Source organism: Brassica napus, chromosome C4 (genome assembly GCF_020379485.1).
Source record: "Brassica napus cultivar Da-Ae chromosome C4, Da-Ae, whole genome shotgun sequence".
NCBI classification, from domain to species: Eukaryota; Viridiplantae; Streptophyta; class Magnoliopsida; order Brassicales; family Brassicaceae; genus Brassica; species Brassica napus.
The window spans coordinates 18,334,141-18,353,855 of NC_063447.1; the positions used below are offsets into that span (position 1 = coordinate 18,334,141).

Genomic DNA, 19,715 nt, shown 5'->3' on the forward strand with positions numbered 1-19,715 from the left:
AATAGAAACACAAATAAAAATGGCACATAAAAACAAAAGTGCGCGAATCATCTTTCTTGAAATGAAAAATCGGAGGAGAGCGATTTGAAATTTTTGAGAGAAGATGAAATGGAGTGAAAATGAGTTGTATTTATAGATGAAAATTACTGTTCATGACCGTTGGAGAAAGGGGAAATTTTTGAAAAATTTTCTTTGTGACCGTTGGAATTAAATCGAGTGCACCAAAAATTAGTCTGAAAATATCGTATTAAACGGTCAATCAAATCTATAAAATTTCATAAAAGTGAAAAATTATGACAATGAAATATTTATGTTATATGACAACAAATCATGCGACGGCTCAGCCGATCAATGCAGAATAATAAATAAATTATACGGCGGCTCGGCCGACCAATTAATAATAAACAGAATATAAGGCGGCTCAGCCGACCAATAAATAATAAACAGGATATAAGGCGGCTCGGCCGACCAATAAATAATAAACAGGATATAAGGCGGCTCGGCCGACCAATAAATAAATTAAATTACTAGTAAATAATATAGGCGGTATTCCGGCCATTATAACATGATATAAATAATAGTAGAGGCGGTATACCGACCATTATAACAGGGTATAAATGATACAAATAAATTTTACCGAATCGCAGAGTGATCGTGCTGATAACGTGTTATGAAATAACTTATAATTTATAGTATCGAGAAATTTAAATAAGAGTAGAATTTGATACCCGTAGGAAGCAAATAACACTAGTATAAGGGAGAAAGTTTATTATAAGGAAGAAGAAGAAGATGTAATGGTTCTTTGATTATAAACTCTTGTTCTTGTTTATGGTGTACAAAAGAGTGAGATGAGTGATGGTATTTATAGTGAACAACAATACATAAAATAACAAAGATGGTGCTTAATTTGGTAAATGAGTGGGTGATCATAGTGTTTGATGAGTAGATGATCATAGTGCTTGAATTGGTAAAGGAGTGGATGATCATAGTGCTTGAGTTTGGTAAAGAAGTGGATGATCATAGTGCTTGAGTTTGGTACAGAAGTGGATGATCATTTCAATGCTTAATTTATAACACAGGTGACATTTTCATGATATATCATTATATAATTATTATATATAGAGCTTAGTGTTTTTGATGCCATAGGCTAAACAAAAGTGATAATTATACGTTATAAAAAAAGTTTTACAAATACGAAAAAGATATTTTTTCTGAAATGAAATTCTGATATGAATTTTACTAGTAATGATTTTTATTATTTTATATTTAACTTTTAAATTAAACTACAACAAATCTTTGATGTAAATAATTTAAGTTTATATCATATTTTGGGTATTGAAGAACAGTTTTTCTACTAGAAGTCCAAAATTCAATAGTTGGGACTAGGTTATAGAAATTCTAGATTCTTTCATAAGTTGACCCAAAGCAGAAATGTGAAAAATACCATTAGAAGAATTGTTACTGCAGATGGACGTATTCTCACTTCCCTCCCAGACATCAAAACTGAAGCAGTCTCTCATTTTGAATCTTTCCTTAACGGATTTTGCGGGTCTCCATCAGATATTACTCAGAAGGAGCTCTGCGATTTGATAGATTACAGGTGCTCTCCTGAAGAGACGACCTCTCTTACGAACCCGGTCCTAGTGGATGAAATAAAGGACACTCTCTTCTCTATGCATGCAAATAAGGCCCCTAGGCCAGATGGTTTCCCATGGAGTTTTAGAAAGCAGCTTGGCCAGTGATAAGGAAGGATGTGGTCACAGCTGTTCAGTCCTTCTTTATGTTTGGGTTTATGCCTCACAGTATCAACGCTACCTTGATGTCTCTGGTCCCTAAGTCTACTGAAGCTGAGAAGTTGACTCAAAGCAACGCTTCCGCAGTCGATTGAACTGAATCAATGCACTTTTGTTGAGGAAAGACTGCTCCTAGAAAATGTTCTTCTTGCTACGGAGTTGGTCAAAGATTACCACAAGTTGTCCATATCCTCTCGTTCTGCGATCAAGCTGGATATAGCCAAAGCATTTGACACCATCGACTGGGCTTTCATTGAAGCGACCTTGAGAGCTATGAACTATCCCGACATTTTTTTTACTTAGATCATGAGGTACAAAGATACAGTAGCTTTCTTAGTCTCTATAAATGGAGAGTTGGGGGGTTTCTTCACCAGTTCCCAGGATATTCGACAAGGATGCTCGCTCTCCCATACCTTTATGTTATTGTAAGTAATGTCTTCTTCAAGCTCCTAAACAAGGCTGTTGTTGATGGAAACATTGAAAACCACCCTCAATGTGAGGAAGTCAAGTTATCCCATTTGAGCTTCGCATATGATGTAGTTGTCTGTACTGATGGCACACCAGCTTCGCTTCAGGGAACGCTTGGTGTATTTGAGAAGTTCGCTCACATGCCAGGACTTAAGATAATTGTATCTAAGTCAACATTTTTTTGCAGCCGGTAGGGGAAAACTAGCACTTGAGAGTGAAGAGGATGCAACAGGTCTCTTTGTCTCTGCTTTACCCATCAGGTACCTTGGACTTCCCCTAACCACCAAGCTTATGACCAGAAGTGACTATGAACCACTGATTGTGAAGATTCGAGATCGCTTTCTCTGCTGGACGAGTAAAGCTCTCTCTTATGCCGGGAGGTTGCAACTGATAAAATCTATTATAGCTAGCATTACAAATTTCTGGTGCTCTTTGTTCTGCCTACCTCAATCATGTATTGATGAAATAGAGAGCACGTGTTCTGTTTTCTTCTTGAGTGGTTCACCAAACAATACATCTCGAGCAAAGATTGCATGGGAGGAAGTCTGTTGTCCCTATGAAGAAGGAGGTCTGGGTATTAGGAGAGTGAAGGAGGTCAGTACTGTGTTTGTACTGAAGCTTATTTGGAGGCTGTTCTCTCAGTCTTCGTCGTTATGGGCAGTATGGGTCAAACAGAAACTGTTGAAACATGAAACTTTTTGGGATGCAAAGGACACGGTGATATGCTCTTGGGCTTGGAGGAAGCTTCTAAGGTATCGTCCTCTTGCTAAGCAGTTTATTCGTATGAATTTTCAGGCTGGGCTCGACGTGAGATTCTGGACTGATGTATGGCACCCGTGTGGTCGTCTCATTGATATTGTTGGGGAGCTGGGTTTACAAAAATTGGGTATAAAAAGAGATGCCAGGATTTGCCAAGTCTTTCTTGATGGAGACTGGAGATTTCGCAGGTGTCGTGACCAGCGTATTCAAGATTTAATTCGTGATATTCGAGCATTTCCTATCAGCTTGGTGGAGAATGTAAGTGATGGAGTACAATGGAGGAATGGGGATGACACCTATGCAAAGCATTTTGTCTCTAAGGTTACTTGGGATCTCATTAGATGTCGCAAGGAGAGTGTGGTTTGGAGCAAGCTGGCATGGTTCCCACAGGGTGTATCGCGATTCGCTTTCATCACTTGGTTAGCTATCAGGAATCGACTATCAACTGGTCATCGTACGAGTCAATGGGGCCATCCTCAAAGCTGTCTTTTCTAAGGTGAACCTGACGAGACAAGAGATCACTTATTTTTTGTGTGTCCCTACACCTTCACGCTCTGGATTTAGATGGTTGGGAACCTGCTTGGGCAAGAACCTGATCCCGACTGGGATATAACTATGGCGCGTCTCCTAAGGGATCTTTTGACAGGCTGACGCTCATACTGCTGCGGCTTGTGCTGCAGATTACGATCTACTATATATGGCGCGAGTGGAATGACATGAAGCAGAAAAACTCAGCACGACCAGTCGATCATATTTCTAAATTAGTGGATAAAACTGTCAGGAACCGCATCTCTTCCACTGGATATGCTTTGAAACCAAGACTACAAGGTCTGATGAGAAGATGGTTTGAAGCACATATTCTTTATTTTTTTTAGCTATGTATCTATTCTTTAAACTCTAAAAGTCTTAGGTCTTGTACATACTTTCTTTTGCGATGATCAATAAATTTAAAATTTAATCAAAAAAAAATGAGAGAATTCTAATATTCTGTAAATACATGTATAATTTAAAATAATTTATTTAAAATTTTTAACTGTAAATATAAAAATCAAGTTCCAACAATTATCAATAACTTAAGATTAAATAGAAAAACATATTAGTGTCTTTACAAGTAAACCATTAAATAAAATCATATTATTGTATAAACATCAAATACTATTAAAAGGGAAGGAGTCCTAAAAAATCTACCTATGAAAGTTGTTTGGACCATTTCCTTTTATTATACTAGGGGCTTAGCCCCGCGCAAGCGCGGGGATGTTAGAAATTCTTGAGATGTTGCAATTGATAAGGTTGATGGATGTGGAGTGTAGAAAAAGAGTGAAGAGATGTATAAGAAGGAGAAGAGTGAGGATATGCTTAAGAAGAAGAGTGAATAATTTAATTCTTTAAGTGCAGTTTTGGTATGGTTGATATTTTTCTAACTTGAAATGGAATTGAACAATGGTTGAACTCAACAGACCTATATCTAGATTTTGCATGTTTCGTAGTGGTATTGTGTGTCATGAAGTGAATGTTTTATAAAGTTGAATGACGCTAGTAAATATAACGTGTACCCTTTTGAAACTATTGAAATTAAGAAAGTTTGAGCCTCAGATGAGGTACATTGCATGAACGGTGGTTTTTTTAAAAAAAGACTGGGAAGTGGTAAATTAGAAAGTCTAAAAGAGAAATTGCATGGTAATTTAAAAAAACACTAAAGAGACGGAGGCAGGACAGTGTTCGGTTCACGTTTGTATTGCTTTGAAACGCTCACTCCCTTGAGTGTGTGCGTCCACCTTCTTCGACCTCATCTGTTGACGTGTAGCTGGCAGATACCAAAGTTGCTGGTTCCCATATTTCACTTGAACACTTGCGGTTTCATTGATCTGCAAAGTCTGGAGATTGGTATAAAAGGGATTTTAAAAACTTTGAGTGAGTTGGAAAAATTTAGGTTAGTATATATTATAATACCTCTGTGTTGGTATTGTCCCTGATTCCAGAAACGGTGAAGGTGGGGGTGTTTGGGGTGAAATTGTGTGGCGTGACATGGACATGGAAAACAAAAGCTTGTTCTTCAAGTTCTGCTAGGCATTGTGGGAGTATGTTGCAAACACCACCATTGACCTGCAGTAGGTTATAAGTATCAGTGATTGTTACAGTTTGCACAAATGGTGTGTGGTAAGAAACAGAAACCTCATCATGAAGTAGAGTAGCTGCATCTTGTTTAATGAGCTTGAGCATCTCCTTGTTGAACACCAAAAAAGTGGCATAATTATTCCCATCATCGACCAATAATTCAACACTGTACCTAGAATAAATAATTATGTGACTGATCAGAATCGAAAAAAGCGTGAGCTGTTTTTTGAAATGAACATGTTAAGTTTTTACCTCGCAACACCGCTGGCATTGGCGTGAAGACATTGGTTGCAGGGGAGAGATGCGGCAGAGTTGTCTAGTTTTTTCCCGCAGTGATTGCAAGAAACATAGTGCCAGCCATTTTGGGTCAAGACCTCAACAATCCGGGCTTTGGAAATAAAATAAGGTTCCTGTGTGTTGACGGTAAGAAAATATGAAACATATTATATTAAAATATGAAAGAGGAACATAATTTAAACGTTTTAGGAAGCCTATTAGGAACCTGGTCTGTAGGTTTGGAGAGGAACATGTTGAGATCTCCAATTGAGGTAAGTTGTTTGTTAGTGATCACTGTATCATCGTGGAGAATGGGCGAGTCCTGTCCTACTGCACCGCTTAAGCTGGAAACACATGGTGTGACTGGTTAATTGAGCAGAGAGCATAAGATTGTACAAACCGATAAACTAAATGAATTGTACTTTGCGGTGAAGTCTTTGATAGCAGGGAGATTGGTGCCGATATAAAATTTGGTCGCAGCGGTGGAGTTGAGGTAGAGGTCATCTGGAGAATGAAGACTATTTGGTTAACTATTGGTTTAAGCTAATACAATCTAAGTTGAAAGTATATACGTAACTAACCTCCAATTTTTTGTGGGTTCTAACCACTGAATTTAGGACAGCCTTAAACACTGCTGCAGCATCGTCCAATAAAGACAAGTACACTTCGATGGTTCTGTATGTAAATTTAATTAACTGATTACAGTAACTAAATCAAAAGGGGGAAGGTGTGAAAAATTGAGAGTTATTTGGGTACTCACGGAGGTATGAGGAAACAGATGAGAAGTGGAGAAATGACTTCAGCGTTCGTTCATAAGGCCATAACCTTTGACAAATTTAATTTCACCAACAACATCTGCCATATAATGAAGAGTATTATATTTTATAGGATAATCAGCAATAATATTGAATAAAATAATTGCAAAATAATGGAAACACACCTGGGAGTTGTAAATTTGTGTTGGCCAGGAGTGGGAGATGATCATACTTGCGAACCATGAATTGTTGGGCGTTAATTAGTGGACAATCGTACATCAGATGATCAAGAGTTGTTTCTGTGATGAAACGAATAACGAAAGGATGATCTGTAGTCTTGTACATATGTGGGCATCTTTCAACCTCAAAGTGTGCAACTTTGAAAATGTTGCCCTCTTGTAAAGATGGACGGTAGAGCTTGGCGCGATCAGCAGGAATGAAACCGTTGATCATTGAATCCTACGGGAATTTTTTTTTGTTGCTTAAAGTCAGAAATATTTTTAGTTTAATAAAACAGAGATCTATATAAGAAGTCTGTGGAGAGAAGATGAGTAACCTTTTCATCAAGGAAAAGCAAAGTGATTCCCATGAATTCACTGGGGTCGTTGATGTGAAGGCGAGCATGGATAGAATGTGAAGATCTACCGAGTTGAAGAACGTCGAAGGTTGAGTAATGTAGGGGCTTTTGAAAGCAGGTAGGTAGGTTTAAAGTCAAAGAAAAATAGTAAGGGGCTGTGAAGATTCATACTCCTCTCAAACCTCTCCAATTTATAGAATTTAAGTTCAAGTGACAGTTTAATTTTGTGGGAAGGGAGAGAGATATTGGGGGATTGAATTGGTTGTCATGAATAAGTTGTAATTGTGAAATTGATGAAGAATATGAACGGAATGGATTATGGATGGATACGAAAAGATTTCAGATATTTTTAGTTGTGGAGAAAGGGTTTTCTGGATATTTTGTAGCGAAACCAGAGATGGCGAGGTTTGCAGATAAAGAAGAAGCACCATGGAAACCTAATTTGGAAAACGTTTAAACGGCAGAGTTTTGGAGATGTAATTTATTTAAGATAAGTTTATGTTTTTATGGGCCGTAATGGACTTTACGTTTTAAAAGGAAAAATAAACTCATATGAAATTGCGTTGGGCCAAGCCCTTTCTTCGCTTAATAATAAAAATTTTATGCCCGGTCAGAGAATCTATAATCCTTGTTTCGAAAATAAAATTAAAGTGAACCAAAAACTCTTCTTCTTTTCGATTTTAATTTGTAAGAAATTCCCCTTCCTGTTGCAAAAAAATTGTTCTTAAGCTTCTGGGGATTGGACGAATTGATTTGGTAGAATAATTGTAATAAATTTCTGACCTTGGTGGAAGTTCTCGCTGTAGATGAAGAAAGGTATGGTAATCACTTCTCCTCTTCTTCTAAACCTGCAATTAAAAAATAATAATTTGGTCGGTTAATGCTTCGCAACTTTTTTAAAAACTTCGGGCAATGGTAATCATTTATAGTTTGTTGGACAGAGAAGAGACAGAGTTTATATAAGAAAGTTCGTGTTTCGCACCTGTTATTTGCGGCAACCCATTGAAGGCTTCTCTGTAGACAATATTGGCGATAGTGTTCGGCAAGCCAATGGGGCGGGTAATGTTCCAAACCTTAAGTCCTTTTGGGGCTCTGTTACTCTTGATAGCGCCACGTATAATTGACCATGAGTGAAAACAGGCTTCGGCAATTTGGCCCTGACTTTTGTTAATTGTCATTGTGTAGGATACTCTTACTGGAAACTGGCGTCTTTTGAGAGTGAAGGGATGATTGGACTCTGTGGGTGAGAGGACGATTCTAGGTATCAGGACAAGCTGCTTTCTTGTTGAAGAGGTAGGCACTTCTGCTTTAGTAATTCTTTCTCCCAAGTGTGTGACTATAAGTCTTGTACCATTGCATAACCCCTCAGCTTGGTTTATGTTGCGAATAAGCATGCTTGGGACTCCAACTTTCAGGGTAATTCTATGCGCAGGTAATCCTGGAAATTCTAGTGAGTTGAGATATTCAAATGGATAGGATAAATCGAACTCTCCTGAATGTTTTTCGTCTTCTGCGAAGCTGTCACAGCTTAAGTATCCTTGCTCAGTTCCTGGAATCTTGGAAAGCAAGTAAGTGTTGATTTCATCAACTGTATCATTCCTAGGAGTTAATATAGTTGTATCTCTGATTTTTTCCAAATCCTTGTAGTCATTTTCAAAATCTGTGAAAACAGACTGACAGAGGATATCAAGTGGGTTTGAAGTAACGGGGAGGAGGAGAGAATCGTTGATCAGAATTTGGTCTTCAGAAGTTTCAGAATTCATTTCTTTCCGAGGCGCCAGTTCTGCATTCCCATCACCAACTTGTAAAACCCATTTTGCAAAATCTTGTTCTTCGGATTGAACGCGCAAATTTTTGGAGAGGACATTAATCTCGCAGTGGTTCCAGAGGTGGGAGTGATTCACAGCTGCATTAACTGTATCTTTCCGGGTTCCTTGTGGGATGACTGGAAAAATCTGTCTGAAATCACCGCCTAACAGTACCGTCTCGCCACCAAAAGGTCTGTTCAAGGATGTTGCATCAGATAATGACAAAATATCCCTGAATGTGCGATCGACGGCCTCAACCGCATGACGATGTGCCATAGGAACCTCATCCCAAATAATAAGGTCAGCTTGGCTTAGGTGGTTGGCGAGGATGGTCCCGTTTTTGACTTCACAGAAAGTATCTTCATGGAGCTTGAGAGGTATTTTAAACCTTGAATGGGCTGTGCGACCTCCGGGTAGAAGTAGAGCTGCAATTGCAGAAGAAGCTACAAGTTTAACTTTTTTATTTGATTTTCTCAAAGCAGAGATGATAGTTTTGTATAAGAATGTTTTTCCAGTCCCGCCTGCTCCGTTAATAAAAGAAAGTCTCCCCTGTTTTTCCAAGACTGACAACATGACATCTTCATATATAACCCTTTGTTCTTCGTTGAGTTTAGGAAACAACTCTTGATGGATCCTACTTTCTTCTGCGATGTCAAACTGGTACTGGCGAGGCATTTTTTTGTTTTCCATATCTTCTAAAACTGTTTGGCTTGGCAGCGGCATTCCTGTGAACTCTGTAAGTGATGTTTCATGGTTTTGTAGGAGGCCCTCTATTTCAATGAGAGTGTACTGCTGGAGTTCATGGGGGCTAAGTTCAAGGGCTGGAAATTGCAGTAACCGACGCTGGTGGCGAAGAACGTCTTCTGACATACATTGCCAAGAATTATTCCAAAGTTTTTGAGGGTCTGAAACCTGACAGAATATGAGGATTAATACAAACAGGCGGCGAAGGCATCTAGGTGAAGAGAACTGTGAAGCTTCAGTCATTGCGTCATGCCATTCTTTGTCTCCATCGAGAAGACCTCTAGCCAAGCAGGCGGCTTGGAATGTGTCATATTTAATGTCACCCACCGTGTATAAATCATCATAGCATGTTGGACCTTTCACCAGGCTGACTAAGATCTGTAGGTAATATCTATCACCAGCATTCGGGTGGATACTGACAAGCCTTCCTATGGTCCCTTTTTGCTTGCGTTTGGAGTACACCTTGTTTGAGTTATCCCAAACAAACATCGTAAGCATCTGAATGTAATTCAACTGTCGTGCTTCTTCGTACAACCTGTTCATCTCAAACCACTCAGTAAGCATTGTCCTTCCATGTGTATACCGTACTTCAACGTTTTCTAGATCCTCATTCTCTTCAAAAACTGCGGTTTGTTCACCAGGTAAATGGACGGGGAACTTTTGTACTGCTGGGCTGTTATGATGGACATCGAACTTAAAAATTCTCCACATAGATTCACAAGCAGACAGGTACCGACCTTCCAAGTAAATATTTATTTCATTTTATTGGTTTTCCTGAGGTACTTTCCTGGTCCTTAAGAATTTTGTCTCCATCTTTATGGATTAGAAATGATGACCTGTCCACACCTTTTGTTATGTACTTGAAAAGGTATTTAATCGCAGATGACTTGTTGCACCATTCAACATTGACATGGGCCTTGTACTTCTTTAGAATCTGTAAATTGTGCGGCACAACAAAAGAATTGTCGAGAGTAATGCTTCCTTTTTTACAACTCTATCTGTTTGCCTCCGCCTGTACAGAACGTAGCCTGACTCATTAATCTGAGTATGAGGAACAAAGCTGCGAGGGAATTTCTTGGTACACACACCATTATCCATACAAGGAGAAGTTGATCTATCTTTCCCACATGGACCATGCATCATGTGCTGCTCCACCAAACTGTAAGCCTCAGGATCTGTTTATTTATCTGGTAATACTGCAGAGATGATTTTATCTATATCAGCACTGGTTGGATTCTTAAAATATCCTTCTAGCCATAATAGTATATGAGCATGCGGTAGGCCTCGTTTTTGAAACTCAATGGTGTAAACCACTGCATAAAAAGTATGAGGTTGTAAGATTTATGTCTGTTATAAGGAAAGTATAAATAACGGAAGTATGTTTTTTATTAATTTGTACCTGCTATTGGGCGGGGAAAGAAATTCTTGAAATCTGACATGAGCTCGTCTAGTTTCATTTTGAAGACTCTGCATTCAAGGTCAGGTCGATCATTTGGATCATCAGTCCCATACATCTGTAGGTGGTTGGAGATTTCTACCCACTTTGGATTTGTTGTCATGGTAACAAACAAATCAGGATTTCCATACCATCGGCATATAGCCATTACATCATGGTACTTCTCTGGCATGTATCGGGGACTTCCAGTATAAGAAGCTGGTAATATTACTCTTTTCCCTATAGACTTTGCATCTGTGTCACCTTTCATGACTGCGTCTTTGACATTGTTGTAGAGGTCTGCTCTGATTTTTTTTTTATTCAGTCTGAACCAGCGCAACTTTTCCTGCTCAATGGAAGTGTATGCGTCAACAATATACTGGTGGAGTAAGCGCTTAGAAGTCACAATAGCCATGCCTTCATTCAATCTATTTTGAAGTTGGTAAGCAAAGTATTCTCTCTTTGTGACATAAGACCTTTGTCGTGTGATTCCATCGACGTTGATAAGTGGAATGTTCTCGTTGAATCATGATTGGCCATAAGGAAACAATAGAGGGTATTGCAAAATCATATATAGAGGATGCATATCACTGATTTGTTGTAAGCCTGCTGACTTGTGTTGTACAATGATATCTCTGTCTCCCATTTCTTCTGAGAGGTCTCCAACAATTAAACCAGCAATCTCATCTGTTGTAGGCAAATCATACTGACGACCACGTTTTGGCTGAGCAATCAATCTTATACTAAACTCGGGGCAGTCACTCTGTTCATGAAGATCTCGAGCTTTTCTGAAAATCTTGACGAAACGGTTGTGGGCATCAATAGTTTCAATCAGGTTTTTAACAATATTACCATCCAGTTCCCCTGCTTTTGTTGTCCGCTTGACGGCTGAGATTCTATTTTTAACCTCATTAGCTGTATCAAAAATGTAGAGTTGGCTGAACTTGGGAGGTTTTCCTGATTGAGGAACCAATGATCCTATCTTGTGAGAATTTTGCCCATGTATTCTAAAAGTGAATGGTCCGGATTTGTGCATCACTTTTGAATCTATTTGGGCCCCAATAGAAGTGAATGTGAGGATTGAATTGTACGTTCGAATATTTTGTTGGAAGTGGAGAGAACTTGAAAGGAGTGTTTTGAGAGATTCAGGCGGGTGAGGTTCGGGTGGGAGCTTCACACGCCCCTGTTGACAGCATACACTAAAGATGGGAGTTCTGTCTCTGCCTCTAGTGCTTTTCTTCTCCTGTTCCCATACAAGCGCATGAAAAAAAGGGCATTCTTGAAGGTCATTATCTTTACTCTTGCGCTTTGATCTTGACTCTGGTTGCTTACCCTGAGTTTTTTCTGCAGGTACATTGAAACCGGAATATAGTTAGTCTAAGGTATGGAGATCATTTTCCTGCACGATCGTATTGGAAATGTCATCGTTTTACAATATATGAATCATAGTGAAACAGAAAGATAAAAGCTGTTGTGAACGGAAGAGGTATACTGTTTAGTTTAATGGCTTGTCTTCTTGCGAGAACAATGGCTTTCCTCATTTGCCTAGCTCTTCTTTGTTCTCCTGTGACCATTATTGTGTTAAGAATGTGTATGTTACGTTTTGTGTTGTTGTTGCGGTCAATATAAAATGAGAAGCAAACCTTTACGGTCTGATATTGCGGAGACAGATGTGTTTATCAACGGTGGAGGCCCTGCTAATATAAATCCCATTTTGATTAGATGATAAGAAGATGTAAATGGGCAGCTGTAAGGAATCGGAGTTTGATGATAAACCTCTCTGCTTGAAGGTATGTTGGTTATCTCCTTTAAATCGTTTGTTGACACCATCTGATGTGGGATTGATCGGTTTTCTTTTCATTGGATTTGCACCTTTTTCTGTCTCTCTTTCGTTGGAACTTTCACAGTAATGGTTGATATGGTAACTGTTTGATACTTTGATAGTTGGCTGTCAGTAGAGTGTGTGGTGACGTTCTAGGTTCGTTTATGTTGTTAAACGTACAAACGTTTTCTCATTAACGAAGACAGAACTTAGGCCATTAAGGTGAAGATTTGATGCAATTGGACCTGTTTCATGTGCCATGAAGTGTTTCCTGGATAACATTGGAGAATGTGATTCCAGTTTTATGCCTGTTCTCAGAAATGTGTATATGTTTCTCATCTGGATCTTATAGACTTTGGCTTGGGATTGAAATTTTTCCTTTTTGTCTATGATTGGATGTTAATAGGAACGTATACGGTATATTTGTGTTGTATAATTTTCTAATTCTATTGGAAGTTGGGTTAGTCTGTGATTTTTTTGGTTTAGTGAATATAATTTTCAATAAGCTTGCAACATTTTAAACGAAAAGATTAGTTCTTGTATGCAATTAAAATGGCCGCGTTGTCTTCAAAATTATGAAATGAAAGCCACCAACAGATGCAGGCATTACAGAAACAAAAACAGGGAATATGAAATATGAAAAATGATTCCTTAGCAGAAGGAAGATCATTTCGTACGTGGAGGAAGCTCATTTTTATTTCCTCGTATGGATTCAGAAATGATGAGAAAAAGTTTAGTTGTTCGTATCTCTTTTTCTGATGTATGATTCTTAACCTTTTTTTTTTTGGGAGCCTAGCGAATACTCTTGGCCTAATTGTTAAGTTCAATTTAATTGGAACCCGTAACTATGGAAATCATTTACAAAGTAATTAATTGATTGAAAATAAATCTTCATTACTTTGTGTAACGCATCAGGAAGATTCATGGTGTGCTGCAGGTTCAAAAATAAAATTAACATGCGTATAAGTGTAATGCAAATAGATGGTATCATATTAAAATTTTATACTTTGTCTCTGTTAATTTTGGTCGTGTAGAAACAAATTTAGTATAGCTCAATGTCAAATGTATCATCCAAGCATATGTTGTTGGAACTCGTTTTTGACAAAGTGGTGTGGACCAATTTTCCGATGGGTTTTTCGACGGAGACGTCTGTCGGAAGAACCGGAACTTGGGCACGATGCAATCGTCACCGTGAACACTATGAGTTAGTGTATTTGGTTGTCAAAATCAGAGTTGTGTTGAATGAGAAATGGAGGTCCAAAGTGAGTGACTTGCAAAACTTATAAAGTTTTAAATTTGGTTAAATATAAAATATTTAGCAAATTAGATCACTTTGGATATATGGGTTGGAATTTGAATTTAAATTTGTTAATTGGACATTATGTCAATCAACTTATTTAGTTATTCTTATTCATGATAATTTGTATATTTATATATAAAATTATAAATCCAAGCAAAGTATAATAAAGGTTGTTGAATTGGTCAAAATCAAGACATTACTTTGCAAAGCTAACTTACAAGAATCTTGGAAATCAATGCCATTACTACAATTGATTCGTACGTTGGCTGACTCCTTAGATTGCATAACGTGCACTTCATTTTGATTATAAAAGGAGAGCACTTGTGTAGAAAGTAAAAAACCCGAGACAATTATTTATTATTTTCTCATCTTTCTCTTTGATATTTTCCTTGAGTCTGAGAGTATACACAAAACTAGTTTCGCCAGGCTTCTGATAGAGTGGCGCAAATCAGAAGATTTTTGCAGTTGTATCTTGGGACTCATTACGTTATCAAACCGTCGCACTACGGGACGTATTTTGAGTTAAGGAAAGAGATAATATCTCGCCTCTACAGTTGTATCACCCTTTTCTTAATCTTTGGTATACTTTTATCAATTTTATTCTTTACAATATTCAGCTCTGTGTAATTTATATAATACGGTCCCATCATATGTCACACTACACTCGTTTTGTTTTTGTATTTTTATTATTATTTAATGTAGGTCACTTATAAGAGTTATGTGGTTTTTGTTTTCTGAAGAGTTCCGTATAAATACGTAGGCGCCAGGAATTTAATTCTGAATTCGTGTTCTTGGCCTTGTGTTGATTAATTTGTTTGTAAGTTTAATTTTTTTAAAACCTACTCATGTATATTGATAACATGTCCGGTCGTGTAAGATCTTGAATACAATATATCTAGAGGAAGTGGTTGTAATTAATTCGCCTGGCAAAGGCACGTCTGTTTCATTCCTTCACGTTTTTTTTTTTTGTAATTGGTTAGCAATGCTAGTGCATGTTGTAAATTGATTATCAAACCATGATAAATATTCCGTCAACCCTTGTATTTAAATATTAGAAAGCATTTGTGTCTAGTAAAAAAAACCATTAAAACAGGAAGGAAATGGAAAGAAGAAACAAAAGCATAGATGAGTTGACGGTGGTCCTGCTTTTTAACTTCACTCACGGGGGCGTTTACGGGTACCTTCTGCGCCTCCATCAGAAGATGGACTTGGTTCATTAGCTTCACCTTTAACATTCTTGCTGGCAGATGCTGATGCTTCACCACCTTCCACCTGAACAAATTCATCTTCGGTGGTCTTGAACGTCTACAAGACAATTTAAATTATGTCATTATGAAATTACTTAGTTCATAAGGCAATCCAAACAATCTTATATGTAATACCTCGGGAGGGATGCTGTCAATGATCGAAGAGACAATGAATGTACGGTGGCTTGGGGAAAAATTGAATGATGTCACACGTATCTTGAAAACAAATTCTTTTCCAGCAAAGTCTTTAACACACTGCATGAGTTTCTCGCTCCCATCACCATTCATCTGCAGTCATTCCAAACACAGAAAATATAGTGAGTTAGTGAGAGCTGGATGCAATCAGCACATGGTCTGAGTAGGAAGTTACAAACCTCATCTAGAGCCAGGCTAGCTGCATCACGCTTAGCCACCTTCACCATCTCCTTGTCGAAGACCACAAAAGTGGCATTATCATCCCCATCATCAACGACAAGTTCAACACGGTACCTGAAACAGAGTGTGACATCAAAGATCGTGATTAGGGAAAACAGTTTTTAATCTCACACATTGAGTAGTAGCAAATTCCTACTTTATAACTCCTGTGACGTTGGGATTAGCACAACGGTTGCAACGGAGAGAACTCCCAAACTTGTCAAGCTTCTTGCTGCAACCAGTGCAAGAAATTAAAGACCAACCATTCTGTTGCAGGACTTCCATAACTTGAGCCTTACAAATGAAATCAGCTTCTTGTGTCTGCATCAAGGAAGTAGAGTAATTTTTAAGTGATTTTTTTTGTTTTAAAAACAAAAACAACGTAAACTTGTTTGGATCTAAGAGTTTTACCTGTTCATCAGAGTTGGTAATGAACTTGTTTAGCTCTCCTATGGAGACAACTTCCTTCTTTGTTATGCCATCTTTGGTGTCAATGCAGGGAAAAGCTTCTCCAGGGGGCGTTTAAGCTGAAACCAGAGAGCCGTCACGTTACTATAAGATTAAATACTACTCGAACACAAAAACGTAATGGGTTCATACCTGGCTGTAAACTCCGCGATAGCTTGTAAAGCTGGGTCGAAATAAAATTTTGTCGCTGGGGTAGAGTTGAGGTACAGGTTACCTGCGGAATGAAAAGTGTTTCGGATAGCCAAAGTGGGCCAACATTATAGCTCGTGTAAGTATATAAATTGACAAACCATTATTAAAAAACAATGACAAAGGTTAGAGTTTACAAAACTCCAAATATTTTGGGATTCACGGTTGCTACCACCATGACTGACTGTGTCCTATCACCTGAGCTAATGAGACCCCTAAACATTGATGCAGCATCATCCCACAAAGAGAGGTACACGACCACCATCCTGTAATGCGTATGGAAATAAGTGATTACCATGAAGAAGACATTTTGTAAGAACGGAAAACTAAACAACAGATTTAATTACTTACAGTTCAATCATTAAACGGACAACAACTCGACTCATCATTCCAGCGGCCGTCAGGTCCGAACCTTGGACAGATTGAATCTGCCCCACAACATCTGCATTGCGATGCATAAATTAAATTAATTTAATTTAAATGAACAACATATAATGACGTAAAAATAAAGTAGCAAACGTTGACGGAAACAAACCGGGAAGCTCCAAATTAGTGTTTGCGAGAGCTTGGAGAGGGTCAAACTTGCGTATCATGAATTTCTCAACGTTGATCACAGGAGCGTAAGCGACAACTTCATCAATGGTTGTTTGAGGGATGAACCGGATCACGAAAGGATGGTCTGTTATCTTGTACATATTTGTACATCTTGCAATCTCAAAGCGCGAAACTCTCACGACTGAGCCCGCTTTCAGTAACAGACGGTAATAAGGGGAGCGACCAGCAGGAATGAATCCATGTATAACCGAGTTCTGCAATTGAAGAGTTAAGTTTTGGATTAGCGGCTGAAAAAAAAAATCAAAGGGAAAAACTCAAATCGTGACCGGACCTTCTCATCAAGGAGGAGCAGAGTGATTCCCATGAATTCACCCTGTTTCTTAATGTTCTTAGAGTCCCAAAAACGTAGCAGACAACCGACGATGAACTGGGCAGATCTTCCAAGGCGGAGAGCATCGAAGGCTGAGTGAGCGACGACAACATCGGAGGAAGCCATCTTTCTGAATATTGCAACACTTTAGAAAATGATAAACTGATAGTGGTTCTGAGGATCAAGCATGCTGTCAAACCGCTGATATATATAGCTCTCAGAAGAAGAAAATGGAAGCGTCGTAACCGAGAATAGATTGAATGCAAATAACATTTATTCCAGAATTTAAAGAAATAAAGAGAGACCGACTGGAGAGGTGAAGAGATGAGAAGATGAACATGCGTTCTGCAGATCATGACATGCGAAAACGGCGGACCCAGTTCTGTAAGGAAGAAAGAGAAGGATGAAACCCTAATCAGATGGAGAGGCCTCAAAACACAACGTTTTAAGCGTAAGCGAAACCAAACGCGAAAGGCCCTAAGTGGGCCAAAACCTTCAAAAAAAAAACAGGCTTTCAGATACTACAACCACATTTGCAGTTAATAAGCACAAATTCATTTCCGATTTCAACATGGGACCCACAGTATTCAAAATATAGACACGTGGATAGCTTTAGGAAAAGCAAAAGTGTCTCATTATATATATGATGATGATGATTCTCCAATGTACTATTCTTCCTTCTTCTTAATTTGGTTCTGGCAAATAATAGGTGGGTGTGAGCTTAGTCTGACCACTGGTAATGCAGGCGGGAGACTGGCATGCGGTAATGATTAATTTTTTCGATTCATCTGCCATTGTTTCAAGCGTTTACATATGTATAATAAGAATTCTTTTTCGTTAGAAAGGTTTTCAGTTTTTTTTATTAGATAGTTAGTGTACTATCAGTAGCAGTTTCATCTCACGAGCTACGTGGGTCCTAACGCAGGTGTGGTTGGTCTGACCCCGCTCTAAGTCTGGGAAGTAACGTACTCTGCTGTCTACTGTATTGTGTTTCGTCAAATAATGTTTGGGTGAATAAACTTTTGATGTTTATATTCATAGCATCAAAAAACTCTCTCTCTCTTTGGATTTGTACCCTTTCTAAAACTGCTTATTACTCTTTTGGACCAAATCTCCATTCCATCTTTTTTATAACATTGTTTTGGTATAATGTCTTCTTTTTTATCAAGTCAATAACAACTCATGCTCTGATCTTGTTTTTTAGGTAATGAGGTGAAGTTGACTTTAACATATAGTTTTAAAGAAACTGATGATAAGCATACTTAAAAGAAATATATAAACCAAAACTTAATTTTGATTAACAATTTTGAACACCTCTACCAAAGCTTGGACATGTTATCCAGTCCAGTGTTAGTGAGACTACCACAATGGCCTTGCAAGGTCCAGTATATCCTCAGTCCATCATGAAACAAATCAAAAGGTGAACACGCTACAGTTCAAGCAACGTCTCTCCTCTGTTTTGAATCTCAGAGAACGTACGGAGAAGGAGCAGACAACAATCCTACAGAACCTGTTCCTAACGGTACTCTCTATACCAATTGACTGATTACTTTACAGCTACGAGGATAAGGTTACAGATGTAAAGATCAAAGCTTCTCGATTGTTTTATCTCTAGTATTTAAGAACCTTGTAAAACCCTAGTTGAAGTTAATGAGAAAAGTAATTCAGTTTTCATAAACCTCTCCTTGTCTTGTGTTCTTCACATGGTATCAGAGCCACTGTGAACCTTAACAAGTGAAACAATGGCAGATGACCAAAACCCTTACTCGTTCCCTCGTAATGTCCACATCTTGAGTTCTGTTACCTTGAAACTTACAGATTCAAACTACATTCTTTGGAAAACCCAGTTTGAGTCTATTTTGTCCGGTCAAAAGCTTGAAGGATTCATCAATGAAGTTGTTCCTTCTCCTCCCGCAACGCGTGTTGTTACTCGTGGAGCTGCTCTAAGTTGAAGAACCAAACCCCCTCTTTGAGTCATGGTTCTGTTCAGACCAGTTGGTCAAATCTTGGATCTTTGGTACTCTCTCTCTGAAGAAGTCTTAGGCACCGTCCACAATCTCTCTACCTCACGCGAAGTCTGGACTTCTCTTGCCGAGAACTTCAACAAAAGCTCCTTAGCTAGAGAGTTTTCACTTCGCCGGAGCTTACAACTTATATCCAAGAAAGACAAGAGCTTTTCGGTCTACTGCAGAGATTTCAAGGCGCTGTGTGAGTCTCTAAGTGCAATAGGAAAACCCATTGAAGAATCTATGAAGATTTTTGGGTTCCTCAATGGTTTAATAAGAGAATATGACCCCATTGCAACAGTCATACAGAGCTTGTTAACCAAGTTTCCAACACCAACATTCAATGATGTTATCTCTGAAGTTCAGAGCTTTGACAGCAAACTTCAATCCTATGAAGAACCGACTGCAGTAACCCCACATCTTGCCTTCTTCACTCAACAGAGAGACTACCAACAAGAGTACAAGAACACAACTCCATCTTACAATCCTAACTACAGAGGAAGGGGTCGCTCTAACTTTAACCGAGGTCGTGGTGGCTACTCTACAAGGGGCCATGGTTTCTCGCAGCATCAGACTCCATCTGGAAACACTAGTGAGCGTCCGGTGCGTCAAAT

The 19,715-nt window shown here is 38.5% G+C and overlaps 3 protein-coding genes and 1 long non-coding RNA gene across 13 annotated transcripts; 2 read left to right on the plus strand and 2 right to left on the minus strand.

Annotated features, from left to right (window-relative positions):
* Positions 1-2,188: 2,188 nt before the first annotated feature.
* On the plus strand, positions 2,189-3,520 carry LOC106392907. Its single transcript, XM_013833679.1, has 5 exons — positions 2,189-2,378; positions 2,449-2,521; positions 2,589-2,641; positions 2,731-3,278; positions 3,362-3,520. The coding sequence occupies exons 1-5, from the start codon at positions 2,189-2,191 to the stop codon at positions 3,518-3,520; spliced, it is 1,023 nt and encodes a 340-aa protein (XP_013689133.1).
* Positions 3,521-4,559: 1,039 nt separating this feature from the next.
* On the minus strand, positions 4,560-7,120 carry BNAC04G16070D. 2 transcript variants are annotated; one of them, XM_013831266.3, is made up of 10 exons: positions 6,723-7,120; positions 6,352-6,625; positions 6,172-6,266; positions 5,993-6,086; positions 5,834-5,915; positions 5,638-5,755; positions 5,388-5,545; positions 5,193-5,307; positions 4,971-5,123; positions 4,560-4,885 (listed from the first exon to the last, which is right to left on the minus strand). In XM_013831266.3, exons 6-10 carry the CDS (start codon positions 5,662-5,664, stop codon positions 4,745-4,747), a joined length of 594 nt encoding a protein of 197 aa, XP_013686720.1. In that variant the 5' UTR covers positions 5,665-5,755; positions 5,834-5,915; positions 5,993-6,086; positions 6,172-6,266; positions 6,352-6,625; positions 6,723-7,120; the 3' UTR covers positions 4,560-4,744. The 2 variants fall into 2 exon arrangements, with proteins under 2 accessions (XP_013686720.1, XP_013686718.1); XM_013831264.3 differs by having other exon boundaries at positions 4,560-4,894; positions 6,723-7,115.
* Positions 7,121-7,371: 251 nt separating this feature from the next.
* Positions 7,372-13,024, plus strand: LOC106377726. 8 transcript variants are annotated; one of them, XR_007322369.1, is made up of 15 exons: positions 7,373-7,559; positions 7,685-7,802; positions 7,929-8,036; positions 8,176-8,311; positions 8,391-9,211; positions 9,314-9,851; positions 9,937-10,024; positions 10,316-10,952; positions 11,056-11,172; positions 11,274-11,330; positions 11,427-11,565; positions 11,663-12,015; positions 12,081-12,112; positions 12,453-12,520; positions 12,675-13,024. It is a non-coding gene; the product is annotated as an uncharacterized LOC106377726 (long non-coding RNA). The 8 variants fall into 8 exon arrangements; XR_007322371.1 differs by having other exon boundaries at positions 11,284-11,330; XR_007322374.1 differs by lacking the exon at positions 11,274-11,330 and having other exon boundaries at positions 8,391-8,928; positions 9,166-9,211.
* Positions 13,025-14,869: 1,845 nt separating this feature from the next.
* Positions 14,870-19,442, minus strand: LOC125585455. 2 transcript variants are annotated; one of them, XM_048754529.1, is made up of 9 exons: positions 17,057-17,465; positions 16,706-16,979; positions 16,522-16,612; positions 16,114-16,436; positions 15,925-16,040; positions 15,671-15,834; positions 15,474-15,588; positions 15,235-15,387; positions 14,870-15,157 (listed from the first exon to the last, which is right to left on the minus strand). In XM_048754529.1, exons 6-9 carry the CDS (start codon positions 15,796-15,798, stop codon positions 15,008-15,010), a joined length of 546 nt encoding a protein of 181 aa, XP_048610486.1. In that variant the 5' UTR covers positions 15,799-15,834; positions 15,925-16,040; positions 16,114-16,436; positions 16,522-16,612; positions 16,706-16,979; positions 17,057-17,465; the 3' UTR covers positions 14,870-15,007. The 2 variants fall into 2 exon arrangements, 1 of the variants encoding a protein (XP_048610486.1); XR_007322366.1 differs by lacking the exons at positions 14,870-15,157; positions 15,235-15,387; positions 15,474-15,588; positions 15,671-15,834 and having other exon boundaries at positions 17,057-19,442.
* Between the last annotated feature and the right edge of the window lie 273 nt (positions 19,443-19,715).

Coding starts and splice junctions, on each gene's coding strand:
- LOC125585455 (XM_048754529.1), bottom strand. CDS start 15,798: ATGGAAGTCCTGCAACAGAATGGTTGGTCTTTAATTTCTTGCACTGGT. Junction 15,388..15,473: donor CTAGCCTGGCTCTAGATGAG/GTTTGTAACTTC, acceptor GAATGACTGCAG/ATGAATGGTGATGGGAGCGA. Junction 15,158..15,234: donor TTGACAGCATCCCTCCCGAG/GTATTACATATA, acceptor ATTGTCTTGTAG/ACGTTCAAGACCACCGAAGA.
- LOC106392907 (XM_013833679.1), top strand. CDS start 2,189: ATGCTCGCTCTCCCATACCTTTATGTTATTGTAAGTAATGTCTTCTTC. Junction 2,379..2,448: donor TTCGCTTCAGGGAACGCTTG/GTGTATTTGAGA, acceptor ATTTTTTTGCAG/CCGGTAGGGGAAAACTAGCA. Junction 2,642..2,730: donor GCTCTCTCTTATGCCGGGAG/GTTGCAACTGAT, acceptor TTGATGAAATAG/AGAGCACGTGTTCTGTTTTC.
- BNAC04G16070D (XM_013831264.3), bottom strand. CDS start 5,664: ATGTTCCTCTCCAAACCTACAGACCAG. Junction 5,546..5,637: donor TCTCCAAACCTACAGACCAG/GTTCCTAATAGG, acceptor GTCAACACACAG/GAACCTTATTTTATTTCCAA. Junction 5,124..5,192: donor CTACTCTACTTCATGATGAG/GTTTCTGTTTCT, acceptor AACCTACTGCAG/GTCAATGGTGGTGTTTGCAA.